Below are 24,711 nucleotides of genomic sequence, written 5' to 3'. Positions count from 1 at the left end.
CAGCTCACTGTCTGTCCAATTACAGCTACAGGTAAGCAGACCTACAGTCTCTCTCTGCTGCTTAGAGCACGCCACATCATACTGTAGTTTGGCTGGGTGAGATGGTACCGCAACACCAAGGTAACATTAGTTTCATACTGGATATTAGGTGATCTATCTGTTGAACCAAGCATGCCATGAATTTGAAATGTATGTTATGTGAATCAGAGGAGGATGGAGAAAAATCCACATCTTTTGTTTTGTTTGAATTTAACTCTTCTGATTCAGAATATAAATTACCATAGTAATGGCATGATTTGTTTTAAGAGGGATTGAAATCCAAAATCATATTTTATTTTATAAAAACAATGAACAAATACAACATGGATTGTTCCCCATCCAAACCTGATTCAGAATATATAATGTCCATAGTCATGGTATGCTTGTTTCAAGAGCTATTGAGGAGAAAACCGAATCCATCGAATATCCAGTATACAACTACGTTTACCAGGATCAGGAAGCGGACTTTGCCGTGTCGTGCAATGCCCATAGACTATCACACAGAGCCTCCTTATTGCATCAGGCATCGTCCACTCGGTAGAGAGACAGAAAGGACAGCTAGACTACATGTCATGGACTGGTGGACTACCCTGGCTGCGAGTATAGCCTTCCTCTGGCTGCTGTGTTATATCGACGGTAAGAGAACCTGGTTAGCAGAGGTATGGGAGCTTTCTTCATCAAGGGAACGGTGCGGTATTGGCACGCGCACGGCTCTTCCTCCTAATTGCGGTATGATTACAGCTTTCATTACATTTGTTATGAATCGTTTAATTCATTAAACTATAGCAACAACAAGAACAATACAAGACCATACCTGGCGATTATACCAAACATTATGTAGACGGAAATAAGAAAACGAAACAAGTAAGCCTACAGTTGTAGGACCGAGCTAGAGTGGTGTTATAACAGGTGGTGAACCCAGCTAGAGTGGTGTTATAACAGGTGGAGGACCCAGCTAGAGTAGTGGGTAGTGGAGTACCCAGCTAGAGTAGTGGGTAGTGGAGGACCCAGCTAGAGTAGTGTTATAACAGGTGGTGAACCCAGCTAGAGTAGTGTTATAACAGGTGGTGAACCCAGCTAGAGTGGTGTTATAACAGGTGGTGAACCCAGCTAGAGTGGTGGGTAGTGGTGGATCCAGCTAGAGTAGTGTTATAACAGGTTGTGAACCCAGCTAGAGTAGTGGGTCGTGGTGAACCCAGCTAGAGTAGTGTTATAACAGGTTGTGAACCCAGCTAGAGTAGTGGGTAGTGGTGGACCCAGCTAGAGTAGTGTTATAACAGGTGGATTACCCAGCTAGAGTAGTGGGTAGTGGAGGACCCAGCTAGAGTAGTGTTATTACAGGTGGTGAGCCAAGCTAGAGTAGTGTTAAAACAGGTGGTGAGCCCAGCTAGAGTAGTGTTATAACAGGTGGTAAACCCAGCTAGAGTAGTGGGTAGTGGTGAACCCAGCTAGAGTAGTGGGTAGTGGTGGACCCAGCTAGAGTAGTGGGTAGTGGTGAACCCAGCTAGAGTAGTGGGTAGTGGTGGACCCAGCTAGAGTAGTGGGTAGTGGTGGACCCAGATAGAGTAGTGTTATAACAGGTGGTGGACCCAGCTAGAGTAGTGTTATAACAGGTGGTGAGCCCAGCTAGAGTAGTGTTATAACGGGTGGTGAACCCAGCTAGAGTGGTGTTATAACAGGTGGTGAACCCAGCTAGAGTGGTGTTATAACAGGTGGTGAACCCAGCTAGAGTGGTGTTATAACAGGTGGAGGACCCAGCTAGAGTAGTGGGTAGTGGAGGACCCAGCTAGAGTAGTGGGTAGTGGTGGACCCAGATAGAGTAGTGTTATAACAGGTGGTGGACCCAGCTAGAGTAGTGTTATAACAGGTGGTGAGCCCAGCTAGAGTAGTGTTATAACAGTTGGAGGACCCAGCTAGAGTAGTGGGTAGTGGTGGACCCAGATAGAGTAGTGTTATAACAGGTGGTGGACCAAGCTAGAGTAGTGTTATAACAGGTGGTGAGCCCAGCTAGAGTAGTGTTATAACGGGTGGTGAACCCAGCTAGAGTGGTGTTATAACAGGTGGTGAACCCAGCTAGAGTGGTGTTATAACAGGTGGTGAACCCAGCTAGAGTGGTGTTATAACAGGTGGAGGACCCAGCTAGAGTAGTGGGTAGTGGAGGACCCAGCTAGAGTAGTGTTATAACAGGTGGTGAACCCAGCTAGAGTAGTGTTATAACAGGTTGTGAACCCAGCTAGAGTAGTGGGTAGTGGTGGATCCAGCTAGAGTAGTGTTATAACAGGTTGTGAACCCAGCTAGAGTAGTGGGTAGTGGTGAACCCAGCTAGAGTAGTGTTATAACAGGTTGTGAACCCAGCTAGAGTAGTGGGTAGTGGTGGACCCAGCTAGAGTAGTGTTATAACAGGTGGTGAGCCCAGCTAGAGTAGTGTTATAACAGGTGGTGAGCCCAGCTAGAGTAGTGTTATAACAGGTGGTGAACCCAGCTAGAGTAGTGGGTAGTGGTGAACCCAGCTAGAGTAGTGGGTAGTGGTGGACCCAGCTAGAGTAGTGGGTAGTGGTGAACCCAGCTAGAGTAGTGGGTAGTGGTGGACCCAGCTAGAGTAGTGGGTAGTGGTGAACCCAGCTAGAGTAGTGGGTAGTGGTGGACCCAGCTAGAGTAGTGGGTAGTGGTGGACCCAGCTAGAGTAGTGTTATAACAGGTGGTGAGCCCAGCTAGAGTAGTGTTATAACAGGTGGTGGACCCAGCTAGAGTGGTGTTATAACAGGTGGTGAACCCAGCTAGAGTGGTGTTATAACAGGTGGTGAACCCAGCTAGAGTGGTGTTATAACAGGTGGAGGACCCAGCTAGAGTAGTGGGTAGTGGAGGACCCAGCTAGAGTAGTGTTATAACAGGTGGTGAACCCAGCTAGAGTAGTGTTATAACAGGTTGTGAACCCAGCTAGAGTAGTGGGTAGTGGTGGATCCAGCTAGAGTAGTGTTATAACAGGTTGTGAACCCAGCTAGAGTAGTGGGTAGTGGTGAACCCAGCTAGAGTAGTGTTATAACAGGTTGTGAACCCAGCTAGAGTAGTGGGTAGTGGTGGACCCAGCTAGAGTAGTGTTATAACAGGTGGAGGACCCAGATAGAGTAGTGGGTAGTGGAGGACCCAGCTAGAGTAGTGTTATAACAGGTGGTGAGCCCAGCTAGAGTAGTGTTATAACAGGTGGTGAGCCCAGCTAGAGTAGTGTTATAACAGGTGGTGAACCCAGCTAGAGTAGTGGGTAGTGGTGAACCCAGCTAGAGTAGTGGGCAGTGGTGGACCCAGCTAGAGTAGTGGGTAGTGGTGAACCCAGCTAGAGTAGTGGGTAGTGGTGGACCCAGCTAGAGTAGTGGGTAGTGGTGAACCCAGCTAGAGTAGTGGGTAGTGGTGGACCCAGCTAGAGTAGTGGGTAGTGGTGGACCCAGCTAGAGTAGTGTTATAACAGGTGGTGGACCCAGCTAGAGTAGTGTTATAACAGGTGGTGAGCCCAGCTAGAGTAGTGTTATAACAGGTGGTGGACCCAGCTAGAGTAGTGGGTAGTGGTGAACCCAGCTAGAGTAGTGGGTAGTGGTGAACCCAGCTAGAGTAGTGTTATAACAGTTGGAGGACCCAGCTAGAGTAGTGGGTAGTGGTGGACCCAGCTAGAGTAGTGTTATAACAGGTGGTGGACCCAGCTAAAGTAGTGTTATAACAGGTGGTGAACCCAGCTAGAGTAGTGGGTAGTGGTTGATCCAGCTAGAGTAGTGTTATAACAGGTGGTGAAACCAGCTAGAGTAGTGTTATAACAGGTGGTGGACCCAGCTAGAGTAGTGGGTAGTGGTGGACCCAGCTAGAGTAGTGTTATAACAGGTGGTGAACCCAGCTAGAGTAGTGGGTAGTGGTGGACCCAGCTAGAGTAGTGGGCTGTGGTGAACCCAGCTAGAGTAGTGATATTACAGGTGGTGAGCCCAGCTAGAGTAGTGTTACAACAGGTGGTGAACCCAGCTACAGTAGTGTTATAACAGGTGGTGAACCCAGCTAGAGTAGTGGGTAGTGGTGAACCCAGCTAGAGTAGTGGGTAGTGGTGAGCCCAGCTAGAGTCGTGGGTAGTGGTGAGCCCAGCTAGAGTAGTGTTATAACAGGTGTTGAACCCAGCTAGAGTAGTGTTATAACAGGTGGTGAACCCAGCTAGAATAGTGGGCAGTGGTGAACCCAGCTAGAGTAGTGGGTAGTGGTGAGCCCAGCTAGAGTAGTGGGTAGTGGTGGACCCAGCTAGAGTAGTGGGTAGTGGTGAACCCAGCTAGAGTAGTGTTATAACAGGTGGTGGACCCAGCTAGAGTAGTGGGTAGTGGTGAACCCAGCTTGAGTAGTGTTATAAAAGGTGGTGAGCCCAGCTAGAGTAGTGTTATAACAGGTGGTGAACCCAGCTAGAGTAGTGGGTAGTGGTGAACCCAGCTAGAGTATTGGGTAGTGGTGAACCCAGCTAGAGTAGTGGGTAGTGGTGAGCCCAGCTAGAGTAGTGGGTAGTGGTGGACCCAGCTAGAGTAGTGTTATAACAGGTGGTGAACCCAGCTAGAGTAGTGGTGGTGGTTGACCTAGCTAGAGTAGTGTTATAACAGGTGGTGAACCCAGCTAGTGTAGTGGTGGTGGTGGACCCAGCTAGAGTAGTGGGTAGTGGTGAACCCAGCTAGAGTAGTGTTATAACAGGTGGTGAGCCCAGCTAGAGTAGTGTTATAACAGGTGGTGAGCCCAGCTAGAGTAGTGTTATAACAGGTGGTGGACCCAGCTAGAGTAGTGGGTAGTGGTGGACCCAGCTAGAGTAGTGGGTAGTGGTGGACCCAGCTAGAGTAGTGGGTAGTGGTGGACCCAGCAAGAGTAGTGGGTAGTGGTGAACCCAGCTAGAGTAGTGGGTAGTGGTGGACCCAGCTAGAGTAGTGTTATAACAGGTGGTGAACCCAGTTAGAGTAGTGGTGGTGGTTGACCTAGCTAGAGTAGTGTTATAACAGGTGGTGAACCCAGCTAGTGTAGTGGTGGTGGTGGACCCAGCTAGAGTAGTGGGTAGTGGTGAACCCAGCTAGAGTAGTGTTATAACAGGTGGTGATCCCAGCTAGAGTAGTGTTATAACAGGTGGTGGACCCAGCTAGAGTAGTGTTATAACAGGTGGTGAACCCAGCTAGAGTAGTGGGTAGTGGTGAACCCAGCTAGAGTAGTGGGTAGTGGTGGACCCAGCTAGAGTAGTGTTATAACAGGTGGTGAACCCAGCTAGAGTAGTGGGTAGTGGTGGACCCAGCTAGAGTAGTGGGTAGTGGTGGACCCAGCTAGAGTAGTGTTATAACAGGTGGTGAGCCCAGCTAGAGTAGTGTTATAACAGGTGTTGAACCCAGCTAGAGTAGTGTTATAACAGGTGGTGAACCCAGCTAGAATAGTGGGCAGTGGTGAACCCAGCTAGAGTAGTGGGTAGTGGTGAGCCCAGCTAGAGTAGTGGGTAGTGGTGGACCCAGCTAGAGTAGTGGGTAGTGGTGAACCCAGCTAGAGTAGTGTTATAACAGGTGGTGGACCCAGCTAGAGTAGTGGGTAGTGGTGAACAACACTTGAGTAGTGTTATAACAGGTGGTGAACCCAGCTAGAGTAGTGGGTAGTGGTGAACCCAGCTAGAGTATTGGGTAGTGGTGAACCCAGCTAGAGTAGTGGGTAGTGGTGAGCCCAGCTAGAGTAGTGGGTAGTGGTGGACCCAGCTAGAGTAGTGTTATAACAGGTGGTGAACCCAGCTAGAGTAGTGGTGGTGGTTGACCTAGCTAGAGTAGTGTTATAACAGGTGGTGAACCCAGCTAGTGTAGTGGTGGTGGTGGACCCAGCTAGAGTAGTGGGTAGTGGTGAACCCAGCTAGAGTAGTGTTATAACAGGTGGTGAGCCCAGCTAGAGTAGTGTTATAACAGGTGGTGAGCCCAGCTAGAGTAGTGTTATAACAGGTGGTGGACCCAGCTAGAGTAGTGGGTAGTGGTGGACCCAGCTAGAGTAGTGGGTAGTGGTGGACCCAGCTAGAGTAGTGGGTAGTGGTGGACCCAGCTAGAGTAGTGGGTAGTGGTGAACCCAGCTAGAGTAGTGGGTAGTGGTGGACCCAGCTAGAGTAGTGTTATAACAGGTGGTGAACCCAGTTAGAGTAGTGGTGGTGGTTGACCTAGCTAGAGTAGTGTTATAACAGGTGGTGAACCCAGCTAGTGTAGTGGTGGTGGTGGACCCAGCTAGAGTAGTGGGTAGTGGTGAACCCAGCTAGAGTAGTGTTATAACAGGTGGTGAGCCCAGCTAGAGTAGTGTTATAACAGGTGGTGAGCCCAGCTAGAGTAGTGTTATAACAGGAGGTGGACCCAGCTAGAGTAGTGGGTAGTGGTGGACCCAGCTAGAGTAGTGGGTAGTGGTGGACCCAGCTAGAGTAGTGGGTAGTGGTGGACCCAGCTAGAGTAGTGGGTAGTGGTGAACCCAGCTAGAGTAGTGGGTAGTGGTGGACCCAGCTAGAGTAGTGTTATAACAGGTGGTGAACCCAGTTAGAGTAGTGGTGGTGGTTGACCTAGCTAGAGTAGTGTTATAACAGGTGGTGAACCCAGCTAGTGTAGTGGTGGTGGTGGACCCAGCTAGAGTAGTGGGTAGTGGTGAACCCAGCTAGAGTAGTGTTATAACAGGTGGTGATCCCAGCTAGAGTAGTGTTATAACAGGTGGTGGACCCAGCTAGAGTAGTGTTATAACAGGTGGTGAACCCAGCTAGAGTAGTGGGTAGTGGTGGACCCAGCTAGAGTAGTGGGTAGTGGTGGACCCAGCTAGAGTAGTGTTATAACAGGTGGTGAGTCCAGCTAGAGTAGTGTTATAACAGGTGGTGAGCCCAGCTAGAGTAGTGTTATAACAGGTGGTGAACCCAGCTAGAGTAGTGGGTAGTGGTGAACCCAGCTAGAGTAGTGGGTAGTGGTGGACCCAGCTAGAGTAGTGGGTAGTGGTGAACCCAGCTAGAGTAGTGGGTAGTGGTGAACCCAGCTAGAGTAGTGGGTAGTGGTGAACCCAGCTAGAGTAGTGGGTAGTGGTGGACCAAGCTAGAGTAGTGGGTAGTGGTGGACCCAGCTAGAGTAGTCTTATAACAGGTGGTGGACCCAGCTAGAGTAGTGTTATAACAGGTGGTGAGCCCAGCTAGAGTAGTGTTATAACAGGTGGTGGACCCAGCTAGAGTAGTGTTATAACAGGTGGTGAACCCAGCTAGAGTAGTGGGTAGTGGTGGACCCAGCTAGAGTGGTGTTATAACAGGTGGTGAGTCCAGCTAGAGTAGTGGGTAGTGGTGAACCCAGCTAGAGTAGTGGGTAGTGGTGAACCCAGCTAGAGTAGTGTTATAACAGTTGGAGGACCCAGCTAGAGTAGTGGGTAGTGGTGGACCCAGCTAGAGTAGTGTTATAACAGGTGGTGGACCCAGCTAAAGTAGTGTTATAACAGGTGGTGAACCCAGCTAGAGTAGTGGGTAGTGGTGGACCCAGCTAGAGTAGTGTTATAACAGTTGGTGAACCCAGCTAGAGTAGTGGGTAGTGGTAGACCCAGCTAGAGTAGTGGGCTGTGGTGAACCCAGCTAGAGTAGTGTTATTACAGGTGGTGAGCCCAGCTAGAGTAATGTTACAACAGGTGGTGAACCCAGCTAGAGTAGTGTTATAACAGGTGGTGAACCCAGCTAGAGTAGTGGGCTGTGGTGAACCCAGCTAGAGTAGTGTTATTACAGGTGGTGAGCCCAGCTAGAGTAATGTTACAACAGGTGGTGAACCCAGCTAGAGTAGTGTTATAACAGGTGGTGAACCCAGCTAGAGTAGTGGGTAGTGGTGAACCCAGCTAGAGTAGTGGGTAGTGGTGAGCCCAGCTAGAGTAGTGGGTAGTGGTGAGCCCAGCTAGAGTAGTGTTATAACAGGTGGTGAACCCAGCTAGAGTAGTGTTATAACAGGTGGTGAGCCCAGCTAGAGTAGTGGGTAGTGGTGAACCCAGCTAGAGTAGTGGGTAGTGGTGGACCCAGCTATAGTAGTGGGTAGTGGTGAACCCAGCTAGAGTAGTGGGTAGTGGTGGACCCAGCTAGAGTAGTGGGTAGTGGTGAACCCAGCTAGAGTAGTGGGTAGTGGTGGACCCAGCTAGAGTAGTGGGTAGTGGTGAACCCAGCTAGAGTAGTGGGTAGTGGTGGACCCAGCTAGAGTAGTGTTATAACAGGTGGTGAACCCAGCTAGAGTAGTGTTATAACAGGTGGTGAGCCCAGCTAGAGTAGTGGGTAGTGGTGAACCCAGCTAGAGTAGTGGGTAGTGGTGGACCCAGCTATAGTAGTGGGTAGTGGTGGACCCAGCTAGAGTAGTGGGTAGTGGTGGACCCAGCTAGAGTAGTGGGTAGTGGTGAACCCAGCTAGAGTAGTGGGTAGTGGTGGACCCAGCTAGAGTAGTGTTATAACAGGTGGTGAACCCAGTTAGAGTAGTGGTGGTGGTTGACCTAGCTAGAGTAGTGTTATAACAGGTGGTGAACCCAGCTAGTGTAGTGGTGGTGGTGGACCCAGCTAGAGTAGTGGGTAGTGGTGAACCCAGCTAGAGTAGTGTTATAACAGGTGGTGGACCCAGCTAGAGTAGTGTTATAACAGGTGGTGAACCCAGCTAGAGTAGTGGGTAGTGGTGGACCCAGCTAGAGTAGTGGGTAGTGGTGGACCCAGCTAGAGTAGTGTTATAACAGGTGGTGGACCCAGCTAGAGTAGTGTTATAACAGGTGGTGAGTCCAGCTAGAGTAGTGTTATAACAGGTGGTGAGCCCAGCTAGAGTAGTGTTATAACAGGTGGTGAACCCAGCTAGAGTAGTGGGTAGTGCTGAACCCAGCTAGAGTAGTGGGTAGTGGTGGACCCAGCTAGAGTAGTGGGTAGTGGTGAACCCAGCTAGAGTAGTGGGTAGTGGTGAACCCAGCTAGAGTAGTGGGTAGTGGTGAACCCAGCTAGAGTAGTGGGTAGTGGTGGACCAAGCTAGAGTAGTGGGTAGTGGTGGACCCAGCTAGAGTAGTCTTATAACAGGTGGTGGACCCAGCTAGAGTAGTGTTATAACAGGTGGTGAGCCCAGCTAGAGTAGTGTTATAACAGGTGGTGGACCCAGCTAGAGTAGTGTTATAACAGGTGGTGAACCCAGCTAGAGTAGTGGGTAGTGGTGGACCCAGCTAGAGTAGTGGGTAGTGGTGGACCCAGCTAGAGTAGTGTTATATCAGGTGGTGAGTCCAGCTAGAGTAGTGGGTAGTGGTGAACCCAGCTAGAGTAGTGGGTAGTGGTGAACCCAGCTAGAGTAGTGTTATAACAGTTGGAGGACCCAGCTAGAGTAGTGGGTAGTGGTGGACCCAGCTAGAGTAGTGTTATAACAGGTGGTGGACCCAGCTAAAGTAGTGTTATAACAGGTGGTGAACCCAGCTAGAGTAGTGGGTAGTGGTGGACCCAGCTAGAGTAGTGTTATAACAGGTGGTGAACCCAGCTAGAGTAGTGTTATAACAGGTGGTGAGCCCAGCTAGAGTAGTGGGTAGTGGTGAACCCAGCTAGAGTAGTGGGTAGTGGTGGACCCAGCTATAGTAGTGGGTAGTGGTGGACCCAGCTAGAGTAGTGGGTAGTGGTGGACCCAGCTAGAGTAGTGGGTAGTGGTGAACCCAGCTAGAGTAGTGGGTAGTGGTGGACCCAGCTAGAGTAGTGTTATAACAGGTGGTGAACCCAGTTAGAGTAGTGGTGGTGGTTGACCTAGCTAGAGTAGTGTTATAACAGGTGGTGAACCCAGCTAGTGTAGTGGTGGTGGTGGACCCAGCTAGAGTAGTGGGTAGTGGTGAACCCAGCTAGAGTAGTGTTATAACAGGTGGTGGACCCAGCTAGAGTAGTGTTATAACAGGTGGTGAACCCAGCTAGAGTAGTGGGTAGTGGTGGACCCAGCTAGAGTAGTGGGTAGTGGTGGACCCAGCTAGAGTAGTGTTATAACAGGTGGTGGACCCAGCTAGAGTAGTGTTATAACAGGTGGTGAGTCCAGCTAGAGTAGTGTTATAACAGGTGGTGAGCCCAGCTAGAGTAGTGTTATAACAGGTGGTGAACCCAGCTAGAGTAGTGGGTAGTGCTGAACCCAGCTAGAGTAGTGGGTAGTGGTGGACCCAGCTAGAGTAGTGGGTAGTGGTGAACCCAGCTAGAGTAGTGGGTAGTGGTGAACCCAGCTAGAGTAGTGGGTAGTGGTGAACCCAGCTAGAGTAGTGGGTAGTGGTGGACCAAGCTAGAGTAGTGGGTAGTGGTGGACCCAGCTAGAGTAGTCTTATAACAGGTGGTGGACCCAGCTAGAGTAGTGTTATAACAGGTGGTGAGCCCAGCTAGAGTAGTGTTATAACAGGTGGTGGACCCAGCTAGAGTAGTGTTATAACAGGTGGTGAACCCAGCTAGAGTAGTGGGTAGTGGTGGACCCAGCTAGAGTAGTGGGTAGTGGTGGACCCAGCTAGAGTAGTGTTATATCAGGTGGTGAGTCCAGCTAGAGTAGTGGGTAGTGGTGAACCCAGCTAGAGTAGTGGGTAGTGGTGAACCCAGCTAGAGTAGTGTTATAACAGGTGGTGGACCCAGCTAAAGTAGTGTTATAACAGGTGGTGAACCCAGCTAGAGTAGTGGGTAGTGGTGGACCCAGCTAGAGTAGTGTTATAACAGTTGGTGAACCCAGCTAGAGTAGTGGGTAGTGGTGGACCCAGCTAGAGTAGTGGGCTGTGGTGAACCCAGCTAGAGTAGTGTTATTACAGGTGGTGAGCCCAGCTAGAGTAGTGTTACAACAGGTGGTGAACCCAGCTAGAGTAGTGTTATAACAGGTGGTGAACCCAGCTAGAGTAGTGGGTAGTGGTGAACCCAGCTAGAGTAGTGGGTAGTGGTGAGCCCAGCTAGAGTAGTGGGTAGTGGTGAGCCCAGCTAGAGTAGTGTTATAACAGGTGGTGAACCCAGCTAGAGTAGTGTTATAACAGGTGGTGAGCCCAGCTAGAGTAGTGGGTAGTGGTGAACCCAGCTAGAGTAGTGGGTAGTGGTGGACCCAGCTATAGTAGTGGGTAGTGGTGAACCCAGCTAGAGTAGTGTTATAACAGGTGGTGAGCCAAGCTAGAGTGGTGTTATAACAGGTGGTGAGCCCAGCTAGAGTAGTGTTATAACAGGCGGTGAACCCAGCTAGAATAGTGGGTAGTGGTGAACCCAGCTAGAGTAGTGGGTAGTGGTGAGCCCAGCTAGAGTAGTGGGTAGTGGTGAACCCAGCTAGAGTAGTGGGTAGTGGTGGACCCAGCTAGAGTAGTGTTATAACAGGTGGTGAGCCCAGCTAGAGTAGTGTTATAACAGGTCGTGAACCCAGCTAGAATAGTGGGTAGTTGTGAACCCAGCTAGAGTAGTGGGTAGTGGTGAGCCCAGCTAGAGTAGTGGGTAGTGGTGGACCCAGCTAGAGTAGTGGGTAGTGGTGAACCCAGCTAGAGTAGTGTTATAACAGGTGGTGGACCCAGCTAGAGTAGTGGGTAGTGGTGAACCCAGCTTGAGTAGTGTTATAACAGGTTGTGAGCCCAGCTAGAGTAGTGTTATAACAGCTGGTGAACCCAGCTAGAGTAGTGGGTAGTGGTGAACCCAGCTAGAGTATTTGGTAGTGGTGAACCCAGCTAGAGTAGTGGGTAGTGGTGAGCCCAGCTAGAGTAGTGGGTAGTGGTGAACCCAGCTAGAGTAGTGGGTAGTGGTGAACACAGCTAGAGTAGTGTTATAACAGGTGGTGAACCCAGCTAGAGTAGTGTTATAACAGGTGGTGAACCCAGCTAGAGTAGTGGGTAGTGGTGGACCCAGCTAGAGTAGTGGGTAGTGGTGAACCCAGCTAGAGTTGTGGGTAGTGGTGAACCCAGCTAGAGTAGTGGGTAGTGGTGAACACAGCTAGAGTAGTGTTATAACAGGTGGTGAACCCAGCTAGAGTAGTGTTATAACAGGTGGTGAACCCAGCTAGAGTAGTGGGTAGTGGTGAACCCAGCTAGAGTAGTGGGTAGTGGTTGACCCAGCTATAGTAGTGGGTAGAGGTGGACCGAGCTAGAGTGGTGTTATAACCGGAGATTAACCCAACTAGAGTAGTGTTATAACAGGTGGTGAGCCCAGCTAGAGTAGTGTTATAACAGGTGGTGGACCCAGCTAGAGTAGTGGGTAGTGGTGGACCCAGCTAGAGTAGTGTTATAACAGGTGTTGAACCCAGCAAGAGTAGTGGGTAGTGGTGAACCCAGCTTGAGTAGTGTTATAACAGGTGGTGAGCCCAGCTAGAGTAGTGTTATAACAGCTGGTGAACCCAGCTAGAGTAGTGGGTAGTGGTGAACCCAGCTAGAGTATTGGGTAGTGGTGAACCCAGCTAGAGTAGTGGGTAGTGGTGAGCCCAGCTAGAGTAGTGTTATAACAGGTGGTGAACCCAGCTAGAGTAGTGGTGGTGGTTGACCTAGCTAGAGTAGTGTTATAACAGGTGGTGAACCCAGCTAGTGTAGTGGTGGTGGTGGACCCAGCTAGAGTAGTGGGTAGTGGTGAACCCAGCTAGAGTAGTGTTATAACAGGTGGTGAGCCCAGCTAGAGTAGTGTTATAACAGGTGGTGGACCCAGCTAGAGTAGTGTTATAACAGGTGGTGCAACCAGCTAGAGTAGTGGGTAGTGGTGGACCCAGCTAGAGTAGTGGGTAGTGGTGAACCCAGCTAGAGTAGTGGGTAGTGGTGAGCCCAGCTAGAGTAGTGGGTAGTGGTGGACCCAGCTAGAGTAGTGGGTAGTGGTGAACCCAGCTAGAGTAGTGTTATAACAGGTGGTGGACCCAGCTAGAGTAGTGGGTAGTGGTGAACCCAGCTTGAGTAGTGTTATAACAGGTGGTGAGCCCAGCTAGAGTAGTGTTATAACAGCTGGTGAACCCAGCTAGAGTAGTGGGTAGTGGTGAACCCAGCTAGAGTATTGGGTAGTGGTGAACCCAGCTAGAGTAGTGGGTAGTGGTGAGCCCAGCTAGAGTAGTGGGTAGTGGTGGACCCAGCTAGAGTAGTGTTATAACAGGTGGTGAACCCAGCTAGAGTAGTGGTGGTGGTTGACCTAGCTAGAGTAGTGTTATAACAGGTGGTGAACCCAGCTAGTGTAGTGGTGGTGGTGGACCCAGCTAGAGTAGTGGGTAGTGGTGAACCCAGCTAGAGTAGTGTTATAACAGGTGGTGAGCCCAGCTAGAGTAGTGTTATAACAGGTGGTGCAACCAGCTAGAGTAGTGGGTAGTGGTGAACCCAGCTAGAGTAGTGTTATAACAGGTGGTGGACCCAGCTAGAGTAGTGTTATAACAGGTGGTGCAACCAGCTAGAGTAGTGGGTAGTGGTGGACCCAGCTAGAGTAGTGGGTAGTGGTGGACCCAGCTAGAGTAGTGTTATAACAGGTGGTGAACCCAGCTAGAGTAGTGGTGATGGTTGACCTAGCTAGAGTAGTGTTATAACAGGTGGTGAACCCAGCTAGTGTATTGGTGGTGGTGGACCCAGCTAGAGTAGTGGGTAGTGGTGAACCCAGCTAGAGTTGTGGGTAGTGGTGAACCCAGCTAGAGTAGTGGGTAGTGGTGAACACAGCTAGAGTAGTGTTATAACAGGTGGTGAACCCAGCTAGAGTAGTGTTATAACAGGTGGTGAACCCAGCTAGAGTAGTGGTGGTGGTTGACCTAGCTAGAGTAGTGTTATAACAGGTGGTGAACCCAGCTAGTGTAGTGGTGGTGGTGGACCCAGCTAGAGTAGTGGGTAGTGGTGAACCCAGCTAGAGTAGTGTTATAACAGGTGGTGAGCCCAGCTAGAGTAGTGTTATAACAGGTGGTGGACCCAGCTAGAGTAGTGTTATAACAGGTGGTGCAACCAGCTAGAGTAGTGGGTAGTGGTGGACCCAGCTAGAGTAGTGGGTAGTGGTGGACCCAGCTAGAGTAGTGTTATAACAGGTGGTGAACCCAGCTAGAGTAGTGGTGATGGTTGACCTAGCTAGAGTAGTGTTATAACAGGTGGTGAACCCAGCTAGTGTATTGGTGGTGGTGGACCCAGCTAGAGTAGTGGGTAGTGGTGAACCCAGCTAGAGTTGTGGGTAGTGGTGAACCCAGCTAGAGTAGTGGGTAGTGGTGAACACAGCTAGAGTAGTGTTATAACAGGTGGTGAGCCCAGCTAGAGTAGTGTTATAACAGGTGGTGGACCCAGCTAGAGTAGTGGGTAGTGGTGGACCCAGCTTGAGTAGTGTTACAACAGGTGGTGAGCCCAGCTAGAGTAGTGTTATAACAGCTGGTGAACCCAGCTAGAGTAGTGGGTAGTGGTGAACCCAGCTAGAGTATTGGGTAGTGGTGAACCCAGCTAGAGTAGTGGGTAGTGGTGAGCCCAGCTAGAGTAGTGTTATAACAGGTGGTGAACCCAGCTAGAGTAGTGGTGGTGGTTGACCTAGCTAGAGTAGTGTTATAACAGGTGGTGAACCCAGCTAGTGTAGTGGTGGTGGTGGACCCAGCTAGAGTAGTGGGTAGTGGTGAACCCAGCTAGAGTAGTGTTATAACAGGTGGTGAGCCCAGCTAGAGTAGTGTTATAACAGGTGGTGGACCCAGCTAGAGTAGTGTTATAACTGGTGGTGCAACCAGCTAGAGTAGTGGGTAGTGGTTGACCCAGCTAGAGTAGTGGGTAGTGGTGAACCCAGCTAGAGTAGTGGGTAGTGGTGAGCCCAGCTAGAGTAGTGGGTAGTGGTGGACCCAGCTAGAGTAGTGGGTAGTGGTGAACCCAGCTAGAGTAGTGTTATAACAGGTGGTGGACCCAGCTAGAGTAGTGGGTAGTGGTGAACCCAGCTTGAGTAGTGTTATAACAGGTGGTGAGCCCAGCTAGAGTAGTGTTATAACAGCTGGTGAACCCAGCTAGAGTAGTGGGTAGTGGTGAACCCAGCTAGAGTATTGGGTAGTGGTGAACCCAGCTAGAGTAGTGGGTAGTGGTGAGCCCAGCTAGAGTAGTGGGTAGTGGTGGACCCAGCTAGAGTAGTGTTATAACAGGTGGTGAACCCAGCTAGAGTAGTGGTGGTGGTTGACCTAGCTAGAGTAGTGTTATAACAGGTGGTGAACCCAGCTAGTGTAGTGGTGGTGGTGGACCCAGCTAGAGTAGTGGGTAGTGGTGAACCCAGCTAGAGTAGTGTTATAACAGGTGGTGAGCCCAGCTAGAGTAGTGTTATAACAGGTGGTGGACCCAGCTAGAGTAGTGTTATAACAGGTGGTGCAACCAGCTAGAGTAGTGGGTAGTGGTGGACCCAGCTAGAGTAGTGGGTAGTGGTGAACCCAGCTAGAGTAGTGGGTAGTGGTGAACACAGCTAGAGTAGTGTTATAACAGGTGGTGAACCCAGCTAGAGTAGTGTTATAACAGGTGGTGAACCCAGCTAGAGTAGTGGGTAGTGGTGAACCCAGCTAGAGTAGTGGGTAGTGGTTGACCCAGCTATAGTAGTGGGTAGAGGTGGACCGAGCTAGAGTGGTGTTATAACCGGAGATTAACCCAACTAGAGTAGTGTTATAACAGGTGGTGAGCCCAGCTAGAGTAGTGTTATAACAGGTGGTGGACCCAGCTAGAGTAGTGGGTAGTGGTGGACCCAGCTAGAGTAGTGTTATAACAGGTGTTGAACCCAGCAAGAGTAGTGTTATAACAGGTGGTGGACCCAGATAGAGTAGTGGGTAATGGTGAACCCAGCTAGAGTAGTGGGTAGTGGTGAACCCAGCTAGAGTAGTGGGTAGTGGTGAACCCAGCTAGAGTAGTGGGTAGTGGTTGACCCAGCTAGAGTAGTGTTATAACAGGTGGTGAACCCAGCTAGAGTAGTGTTATAACAGGTGGTGAGCCCAGCTAGAGTAGTGGGTAGTGGTGAACCCAGCTAGAGTAGTGGGTAGTGGTGAACCCAGCTAGAGTAGTGGGTAGTGGTTGACCCAGATAGAGTAGTGGGTAGTGGTGGACCCAGCTACAGTAGTGTTATAACAGGTGGTGAGCCCAGCCAGAGTAGTTGGTAGTGGTTGACCCAGCTAGAGTATTGGGTAGTGGTGGACCCAGCTAGAGAATTTGGTAGTGGTGGACCCAGCTAGAGTAGTGTTATAACAGGTGGTGAACCCAGCTAGAGTAGTGTTATAACAGGTGGTGAACCCAGCTAGAGTAGTGGGTAGTGGTGAACCCAGCTAGAGTAGTGGGTAGTGGTTGACCCAGCTAGAGTAGTGGGTAGTGGTTGACCCAGCTAGAGTAGTGGGTATTGGAGGACCCAGCTAGACTAGTGGGTAGTGGTGGACCCAGCTAGAGTAGTGGAGGACCCAGCTAGAGTAGTGGGTAGTGGAGGACCCAGATAGTGTTATAACAGGTGGTGAGCCCAGCTAGAGTAGCGGGTAGTGGTGGACCCAGCTAGAGTAGTGTTATAACAGGTGGTGATCCCAGCTAGAGTAGTGTTATAACAGGTTGTGAGCCCAGCTAGAGTAGTGGGTAGTGGTGGACCCAGCTAGAGTAGTGGGTAGTGGTGGACCCAGCTAGAGTATTGGGTAGTGGTGGACCCAGCTAGAGTAGTGGATAGTGGTGGACCCAGCTAGAGTAGTGGGTAGTGGTGTACCCAGCTAGACTAGTGGGTAGTGGTGGACCCAGCTAGAGTTGTGGATAGTGGTGAACCCAGCTAGAGTAGTGGATAGTGGTGGACCCAGCTAGAGTAGTGGGTAGTGGTTGACCGAGCTAGAGTAGTGTTATAACAGGTGGTGAGCCCAGCTAGAGTAGTGTTATAACAGGTGGTGAACCCAGCTAGAGTAGTGTTATAACAGGTGGTGAGCCCAGCTAGAGTAGTGGGTAGTGGTGAACCCAGCTAGAGTAGTGGGTAGTGGTGAACCCAGCTAGAGTAGTGGGTAGTGGTTGACCCAGATAGAGTAGTGGGTAGTGGTGGACCCAGCTACAGTAGTTTTATAACAGGTGGTGAGCCCAGCTAGAGTAGTTGGTAGTGGTTGACCCAGCTAGAGTAGTGGGTAGTGGTGGACCCAGCTAGAGTAGTGGGTAGTGGTGGACCCAGCTAGAGTAGTGTTATCACAGGTGGTGAACCCAGCTAGAGTAGTGTTATAACAGGTGGTGAACCCAGCTAGAGTAGTGGGTAGTGGTGAACCCAGCTAGAGTAGTGGGTAGTGGTTGACCCAGCTAGAGTAGTGGGTAGTGGTTGACCCAGCTAGAGTAGTGGGTATTGGAGGACCCAGCTAGACTAGTGGGTAGTGGTGGACCCAGCTAGAGTAGTGGAGGACCCAGCTAGAGTAGTAGGTAGTGGAGGACCCAGCTAGTGTTATAACAGGTGGTGAGCCCAGCTAGAGTAGCGGGTAGTGGTGGACCCAGCTAGAGTAGTGTTATAACAGGTGGTGATCCCAGCTAGAGTAGTGTTATAACAGGTTGTGAGCCCAGCTAGAGTAGTGGGTAGTGGTTGACCCAGCTAGAGTAGTGGGTAGTGGTGGACCCAGCTAGAGTAGTGGGTAGTGGTGGACCCAGCTAGAGTAGTGGGTAGTGGTGGACCCAGCTAGAGTAGTGGGTAGTGGAGGACCCAGCTAGACTAGTGGGTATTGGTGGACCCAGCTAGAGTTGTGGGTAGTGGTGAACCCAGCTAGAGTAGTGGATAGTGGTGGACCCAGCTAGAGTTGTGGGTAGTGGTTGACCGAGCTAGAGTAGTGTTATAACAGGTGGTGAGCCCAGCTAGAGTGGTGTTATAACAGGTGGTGAGCCCAGCTAGAGTAGTGTTATAACAGGTGGTGAACCCAGCTAGAGTAGTGTTATAACAGGTGGTGAGCCCAGCTAGAGTAGTGTAGGACCCAGCAAGAGTAGTGGGTAGTGGTGAACCCAGCTAGAGTAGCGGGTAGTGGTGAACCCAGCTAGAGTAGCGGGTAGTGGTGGACCCAGCTAGAGTAGTGGGTAGTGGTGGACCCAGCTAGAGTAGTGTTATAAAAGGTGGTTAACTCAGCTAGAGTAGTGTTATAACAGGTGGTGAGCCCTCCCGAAGGTAGGCGTTATTAGGCAACACCCCTACTCCCCTCCCAAAGGTAGGCTTTTCTTGATCCTGTCTCTGGCAAAACCTGGTCATATAGGGAGGGGCATGATGGGATCACCTGATCTGACTCCATTTGTCTTTCCATTGGGGGGTTACAATTGAGATTAACACCTGACAGATGTGGTGGGAAAACATATAGACCTCAAGGCCACTACCCTACACTGCCTCAAGAAGGGTTTAATGTCACTTTTCAATATAGACTACAGTTGGAGCGGTGTAGGGACCTATAGATTACAGTTGGAGCGGTGTAGGAACCTATAGATTACAGTTGGAGTGGTGTAGGAACCTATAGATTACAGTTGGAGCGGTGTAGGAACCTATAGATTACAGTTGGAGCGGTGTAGGAACCTATAGATTACAGTTGGAGTGGTGTAGGAACCTATAGATTACAGTTGGAGCGGTGTAGGAACCTATAGATTACAGTTGGAGCGGTGTAGGAACCTATAGATTACAGTTGGAGTGGTGTATGAACCTATAGATTACAGTTGGAGTGGTGTAGGAACCTATAGATTACAGTTGGAGCGGTGTAGGAACCTATAGATTACAGTTTTGGCAGTGTAGGGACCTTTAGATTACAGTTGGGGCAGTGTAGGGACCTATAGATTACAGCTGGGGCAGTGTAGGAACCTATAGATTACAGTTGGGGCAGTGTAGGGACCTATATATTGCAGTTGGGGCATTGTAGGTACCTATAGATTGCAGTTGGGGCAGTGTAGGGACCTATAGATTACACTTGGGGCAGTGTAGGAACCTATAGATTACAGTTTGGGCAGTGTAGGAACCTATAGATTACAGTTGGGGCAGTGTTGGAACCTATATATTACAGTTGGGGCAGTGTAAGGACCTATAGGTTACAGTTGGGGCAGTGTAGGGACCTATAGATTACAGCTGGGGTAGTGTATGGACCTATAGATTGCAGTTGGGGCAGTGTAGGGACCTATAGATTGCAGTTGGGGCAGTGTAGGAACCTATAGATTACAGTTGGGGCAGTGTAGGGACCTATATATTACAGTTGGGGCAGTGTAGGGACCTATATATTACAGTTGGGGCATTGTAGGTACCTATAGATTACAGTTGGGGCAGTGTAGGGACCTATAGATTACAGTTGGGGCAGTGTAGGGACTTATGGATTACAGTTGGGCAGTGTAGGGACCTATAGATTACAGTTGGGGCAGTGTAGGGACCTATAGATTACAGTTGGGGCAGTGTAGGGACCTATAGATTACAGTTGGGGCAGTGTAGGGACCTATAGATTACAGTTGGGGCAGTGTAGGAACCTATAGATTACAGTTGGGGCAGTGTAGGGACCTATAGATTACAGTTGGGGCAGTGTAGGAACCTATAGATTACAGTTGGGGCAGTGTAGGGACCTATAAATTACAGTTGGGGCAGTGTAGGAACCTATAGATTACAGCTGCACTACTTTAGACCAAGACCCATAACCACCCTATTTCCTATATAGTGCACTACTTTAGATTAGGGCCCAACCCTATTCCCTACCTAGTGCACTACTTTAGACCAGGGCCCATAACCACCCTTTTCCCTACATAGTGCACTTCGTTTGACCAGACCCCTATAGTGCCAAAAGTTGGCAATTACAGTGGGGCAAAAAAGTATTTAGTCAGCCACCAATTGCGCAAGTCCTCCCACTTAAAAAGATGAGAGAGGCCTGTAATTTTCATCATAGGTACACTTCAACTATGACAGACGAAATGAGAAAAAAAATCCAGAAAATCACATTGTAGGATTTTTTATGAATTTATTTGCAAATTATGGTGGGAAATAAGTATTTGGTCAATAACAAAAGTTTATCTCAATACTTTGTTATATACCCTTTGTTGGCAATGACAGAGGTCAAACGTTTTCTGTAAGTCTTCACAAGGTTTTCACACACTGTTGCTGGTATTTTGGCCCATTCCTCCATGCAGATCTCCTCTAGAGCAGTGATGTTTTGGGGCTTTTGCTGGGCAACACGGTCTTTCAACTCCCTCCAAAGATTTTCTATGGTGTTGAGATCTGGAGACTGGCTAGGCCACTCCAGGACCTTGAAATGCTTCTTACGAAGCCACTCCTTCGTTGCCCGGGCGGTGTGTTTGGGATCATTGTCATGCAGAAAGACCCAGCCACGTTTCATCTTCAATGCCCTTGCTGATGGTAGGCTTTGTTACTTTGGTCCCAGCTCTCTGCAGGTCATTCACTAGGTGAACCGTGTGGTTCTGGGATTTTTGCTCACCGTTCTTGTGATCATTTTGACCCCACGGGGTGAGATCTTGCGTGGAGCCCCAGATCGAGGGAGATTATCAGTGGTCTTGTATGTCTTCCATTTCCTAATAATTGCTCCCACAGTTGTTTCTTCAAACCAAGCTGCTTACCTATTGCAGATTCAGTCTTCCCAGCCTGGTGCAGGTCTACAATTTTGTTTCTGGTGTCCTTTGACAGCTCTTTGGTCTTGGCCATAGTGGAGTTTGGAGTGTGACTGTTTGAGGTTGTGGACAGGTGTCTTTTATACTGATAACAAGTTCAAACAGGTGCCGTTAATACAGGTAACGAGTGGAGGACAGAGGAGCCTCTTAAAGAAGAAGTTACAGGTCTGTGAGAGCCAGAAATCTTGCTTGTTTGTAGGCGACCAAATACTTATTTTCCACCATAATTTGCAAATTAATTAATTAAAAATCCTTTTCTGGACTTTTTTTCTCATTTTGTCTGTCATAGTTGAAGTGTACCTATGATGAAAATTACAGGCCTCTCTCATCTTTTTAAGTGGGAGAACTTGCACAATTGGTGGCTGACTAAATACTTTTTTGACCCACTGTATATTCGGGAATAGGCTGACATTTGTGATGCATCCTCTGTCTGTTTGTCTGTCTGTCTGTCTGTCTGTCTGTCTGTCTGTCTGTCTGTCTGTCTGTCTGTCTGTCTGTCTGTCTGTGTCTCTGTCTGTCTGTCTGTGTCTCTGTCTGTCTGTCTGTCTGTCTGTCTGTCTGTCTAACAGTCTTTCTCTATGCCCTGCTGTCTGCCTGTCTGTCTGTCTGTCTGTCTGTCTAACAGTCTTTCTTTATGCCCTGCTGTCTGCCTGTCTGTCTGTCTGTCTGTCTGTCTGTCTGTCTGTCTGTCTGTCTAACAGTCTTTCTCTATGCCCTGCTGTCTGTCTGTGTCTGTCTATCTGTGTCTGGCAGTCTGTATGTCTGTGTTTGGCGGTCTGTCTTTGTCTATGACAGTCTGTTTCTATGCCTGTCTGTCTGGCAGTCTGTCTGTCTGGCAGTCTGTCTGACAGTCTGCCTGTCTGTGTCTGGCAGTCTGTCTTTGTGTCTGACAGTCTGTCTTTATGCCTTACTGTCTGGCATTCTGTCTGTTTAGCTGGGTGGCTGGCAGTCTTCCTGTGTCTGTCTGGCTGACTGTCTGTGTCTGTCAGTCTGTCTGTCTGGCAGTCTGTCTCTATGCCCTGCTGTCTGTCAGGCTGGCAGTCTGTATGTCTGGCAGTCTGTTTGTGTCTGACAGTCTGTCTCTATGCCCTGCAGTCTCGCAGTCTGTCTGTCTCGCAGTCTGTCGATCTGGCTGTCTGTCTGTCTGATAGCCTCTCTATATGCCCTGCTGTCTGTCTGTGTGTAGCAGTCTGTTGGCTGTGTGTCTGGAAGTCTGTCTGTCAGGCAGTCTGTCTGTGTCTTGCAGTCTGTCTGTCTCTATCCCCTGCTGTCTGACAGTCTGGCTGTGTCTGGCAGTCTGTCTGCCTGTCTGTGTCTGGCAGTCTGTCTGGAAGTCTGTCTATGTCTTATGGTCTGTCTGTCTGGCAGGCTGTCTGTCTGTCTCTATGCCATGTTGTCTGTCTGGCCGTCTGGCAGTATGTCTGTGTCTGGCAGTCTGACTGTGTCTGTCTGTCTGTCTGTCTGGCAGTCTGTTTCTATGCCCTGCTGTCTGTCTGTCTGTGTATGTCTGTGCGTGTCTGGCAGTCTGTCTGTCTGGCAGTCTGTCTATGTCTGGTGGTCTGTCTGTCTGGCAGTCTGTTTCTATGCCCTGCTGTCTGTGTCTGGCAGTCTGTCTGGCATTCTGTCTGTCAGTCTGTCTCTATGCCCTGTTGTCTGTCTGGCCGGCTGGTAGTCTGTCTGTGTTTGGCAGTCTGTCTGTCTGGCAGTCTGTTTTTATGCCCTGCTGTCTGTTTGTCTGTGTCTGGTAGTCTGTCTGGCAGTCTGTCTGTCGGTCTGTCTCTATGCCCTGTTGTCTGTCTGGCCGTCTGGTAGTCTGTCTGTGTTTGGCAGTCTGTCTGTCTGGCAGTCTGTCTCTATGCCCCGCTGTCTGTCTGGCTGGCAGTCTGTCTGTGTCTGCAAGTCTGCTTGTCTGTCTGGCAGTCTGTCTGTATGCCCTGCAGTCTGTCTGTCGGTCTGTTTTTAAAAAATATATATATATTTGACCTTTATTAAACCAGGTAGGCCAGTTGAGAACAAGTTTTAATTTACAACTGAGACCTGGCCAAGATAAAACAGTGGTGTAACACAGACAACAACACAAAGTTACACATGGAATAAACAATAAACAAGCCAATAACACAATAATCAAGTCAATGACACAGTAGTAGTGGCAGTGAATCAGGTGAGACACGTCAGCCTTAATCAAAGCAGATTAATTAATCGGATGTTAAACAGTGTTTGGAGCCTAATGCCTCCTGACTCTAAGCAGCTGACCTGGTTAGTAACCGGGGGTTACCCTTTATCTCCTATCTCCAGGCAACGCCGTCCTGGAGCTGCGGCTCCTCCTCCACGCCCTCACCAAAGCAGCGTGCCACCTGTACCTGGCCGTGCTCCCACTGCGGCGCGCCGCACTGCACCTTGCCCGCTTTGTCTGTCACCTGGTAAACCATGGCCCCGCCTCCGCTGGCCGGGCGTCTCCTCTTCTCCTCGAGGGGGTGTGTGTGATATTTGAAGCGGTACCGGACCTGCTGGGAGCCGGGCTCAGTCTGTGTGCAGTAGTCTGTCACATCCTACAGGGGGTACTGTTCCTGCTGGCCGCCACGGTGAGGTCGGTCCAGGTGAGTGTTCTGGCCCAGATGGACGGGGAGAAGGAGAGGTGGGAGAAGGAGCAGCATCAAGCTCGGCAGGACGAGAGGAGACAGAACTCCGGGGTGGTGGAATACCTGTCTGTGTTCTGTCAAGACCCCATCAGTTCACTACGACTCAGAGTGGACATGATCAATAGATAACATCACTGTCTGTCTGTCTGTCTGTCTGTCTGTCTGTCTGTGAAGGTAGACATGATCAATAGATAACATCACCGTCTGTCTGGCTGTCTGTAAAGGTGGACATGATCAATAGATAACATCACCATATGTCTGTCTGTCTGTCTGTCTGTCTGTCTGTCTGTCTGTCTGTCTGTCTGTCAGCCAGCGTTGGGCTCATTCAGACTTGAGTTAAGAATACTTCAAATTCCAATTAAATTCTTGAATTGGAATTGAAGTAGTAAACAGGATACAGAATTGAAATTTCAATGAAAGGAAATAGAGTGAAATTCAAATGCCTCTTGTATTGTATATTAGGTGTAGTCAATAACTATATATATATTTATATATCACGTAAAACATGTCATTATATACATGCCTAATTAAATAAAGGTTCAATTAAATAAGTATACATGCATATAAAATATTGTTGAAACAGTAGATTTTTAGGACAAACTCTCTTCCAATGAATGATCTAGGACAACAAATCCTGTATGCAAATATTCTGTTTTCATGAATCACTTATTAATCACATATATACTGTATACACAAAACATTAGTTTCACCCCTTTTTTCCCTGAGAACAGCCTCAATTTGTTGGGGCAGGGACTCTACGAGATATCAAATGTGTTCATCAGGGATGCTGGTCCATGTTGACTCTAATGCTTCCCACTGTTGTGTCTAGTTGGCTGGATGTCCTTTGGGTGGTGGACCATTCTTGACACACACAGGAAACTGTTGAATGTGAAAAATCCTGCAGCGTTGCAGTTCTTAACACAAACCGGTGTGCCTGGCACCTACCTACCATACCCTGTTCAAAGGCACTTAAATATTTTGTCTTACCCATTCACCCTCTGAATGGCACACATACACAATCCATGTCTCTATTGCCCTTCTTTAACCCGTCTCCTCCCCTTCATCTTTAACCCGTCTCCTCCCCTTCATCTACACTGATTGAAGTGGATTTAATAAGTGACATCAACAAGAGATCACAGTTTTCACCTGGATTCACCTGGTCAGTCTGTGTCTAGGAAAGAGCAGGTGTTCCTAATGTTTTGTGCACTCCGTGTATATTGTAAATGCTAAGTGACAGAGTAATTGTCCCATAAGTTTTAAATGAGGTGTTTACATTTGGTATTGTTTGTAAGCATTTAAATAAAAGCCTACTATTTAGTTCAGTTTTTAAGATGTAATGGGGAGGATCAGTAGTTCAGAGGGCAGGGTGATCAGTAGTTCAGAAGGGCAGGGTGATCAGTAGTTCAGAGGGCAGGGTGATCAGTAGTTCAGAGGGCAGGGTGATCAGTAGTTCAGAGGGCAGGGTGATCAGTAGTTCAGAGGGCAGGGTGATCAGTAGTTCAGAGGGCAGGGTGATCAGTAGTTCAGAGGGCAGGGTGATCAGTAG

General features: G+C 49.3%; 1 protein-coding gene across 2 annotated transcripts; it reads left to right on the top strand.

The window, feature by feature from the left end:
• The first annotated feature begins 533 nt into the window (after window positions 1–533).
• Window positions 534–23,566, top strand: LOC139415459 (uncharacterized). 2 transcript variants are annotated; one of them, XM_071163551.1, is made up of 3 exons: window positions 534–675; window positions 22,822–23,339; window positions 23,390–23,566. In XM_071163551.1, the coding sequence occupies exons 1-2, from the start codon at window positions 612–614 to the stop codon at window positions 23,292–23,294; spliced, it is 537 nt and encodes a 178-aa protein (XP_071019652.1). In that variant the 5' UTR covers window positions 534–611; the 3' UTR covers window positions 23,295–23,339; window positions 23,390–23,566. The 2 variants fall into 2 exon arrangements, with proteins under 2 accessions (XP_071019652.1, XP_071019651.1); XM_071163550.1 differs by having other exon boundaries at window positions 534–768.
• Window positions 23,567–24,711: the final 1,145 nt, after the last annotated feature.

The sequence above is a fragment of the Oncorhynchus clarkii genome, chromosome 8, assembly GCF_045791955.1.
Source record: "Oncorhynchus clarkii lewisi isolate Uvic-CL-2024 chromosome 8, UVic_Ocla_1.0, whole genome shotgun sequence".
In the NCBI taxonomy this organism is placed as follows: Eukaryota; Metazoa; Chordata; class Actinopteri; order Salmoniformes; family Salmonidae; genus Oncorhynchus; species Oncorhynchus clarkii.
This window is presented reverse-complemented; position numbering and strand designations above follow the sequence as displayed.

Excerpts from the sequence above, each read along its gene's own strand:
- LOC139415459 (XM_071163550.1), top strand. The coding sequence starts at position 612 with ATGGACTGGTGGACTACCCTGGCTGCGAGTATAGCCTTCCTCTGGCTG. Across the intron at positions 769-22,821 it reads GGCTCTTCCTCCTAATTGCG|GCAACGCCGTCCTGGAGCTG; the intron begins GTATGATTACAG and ends TCCTATCTCCAG.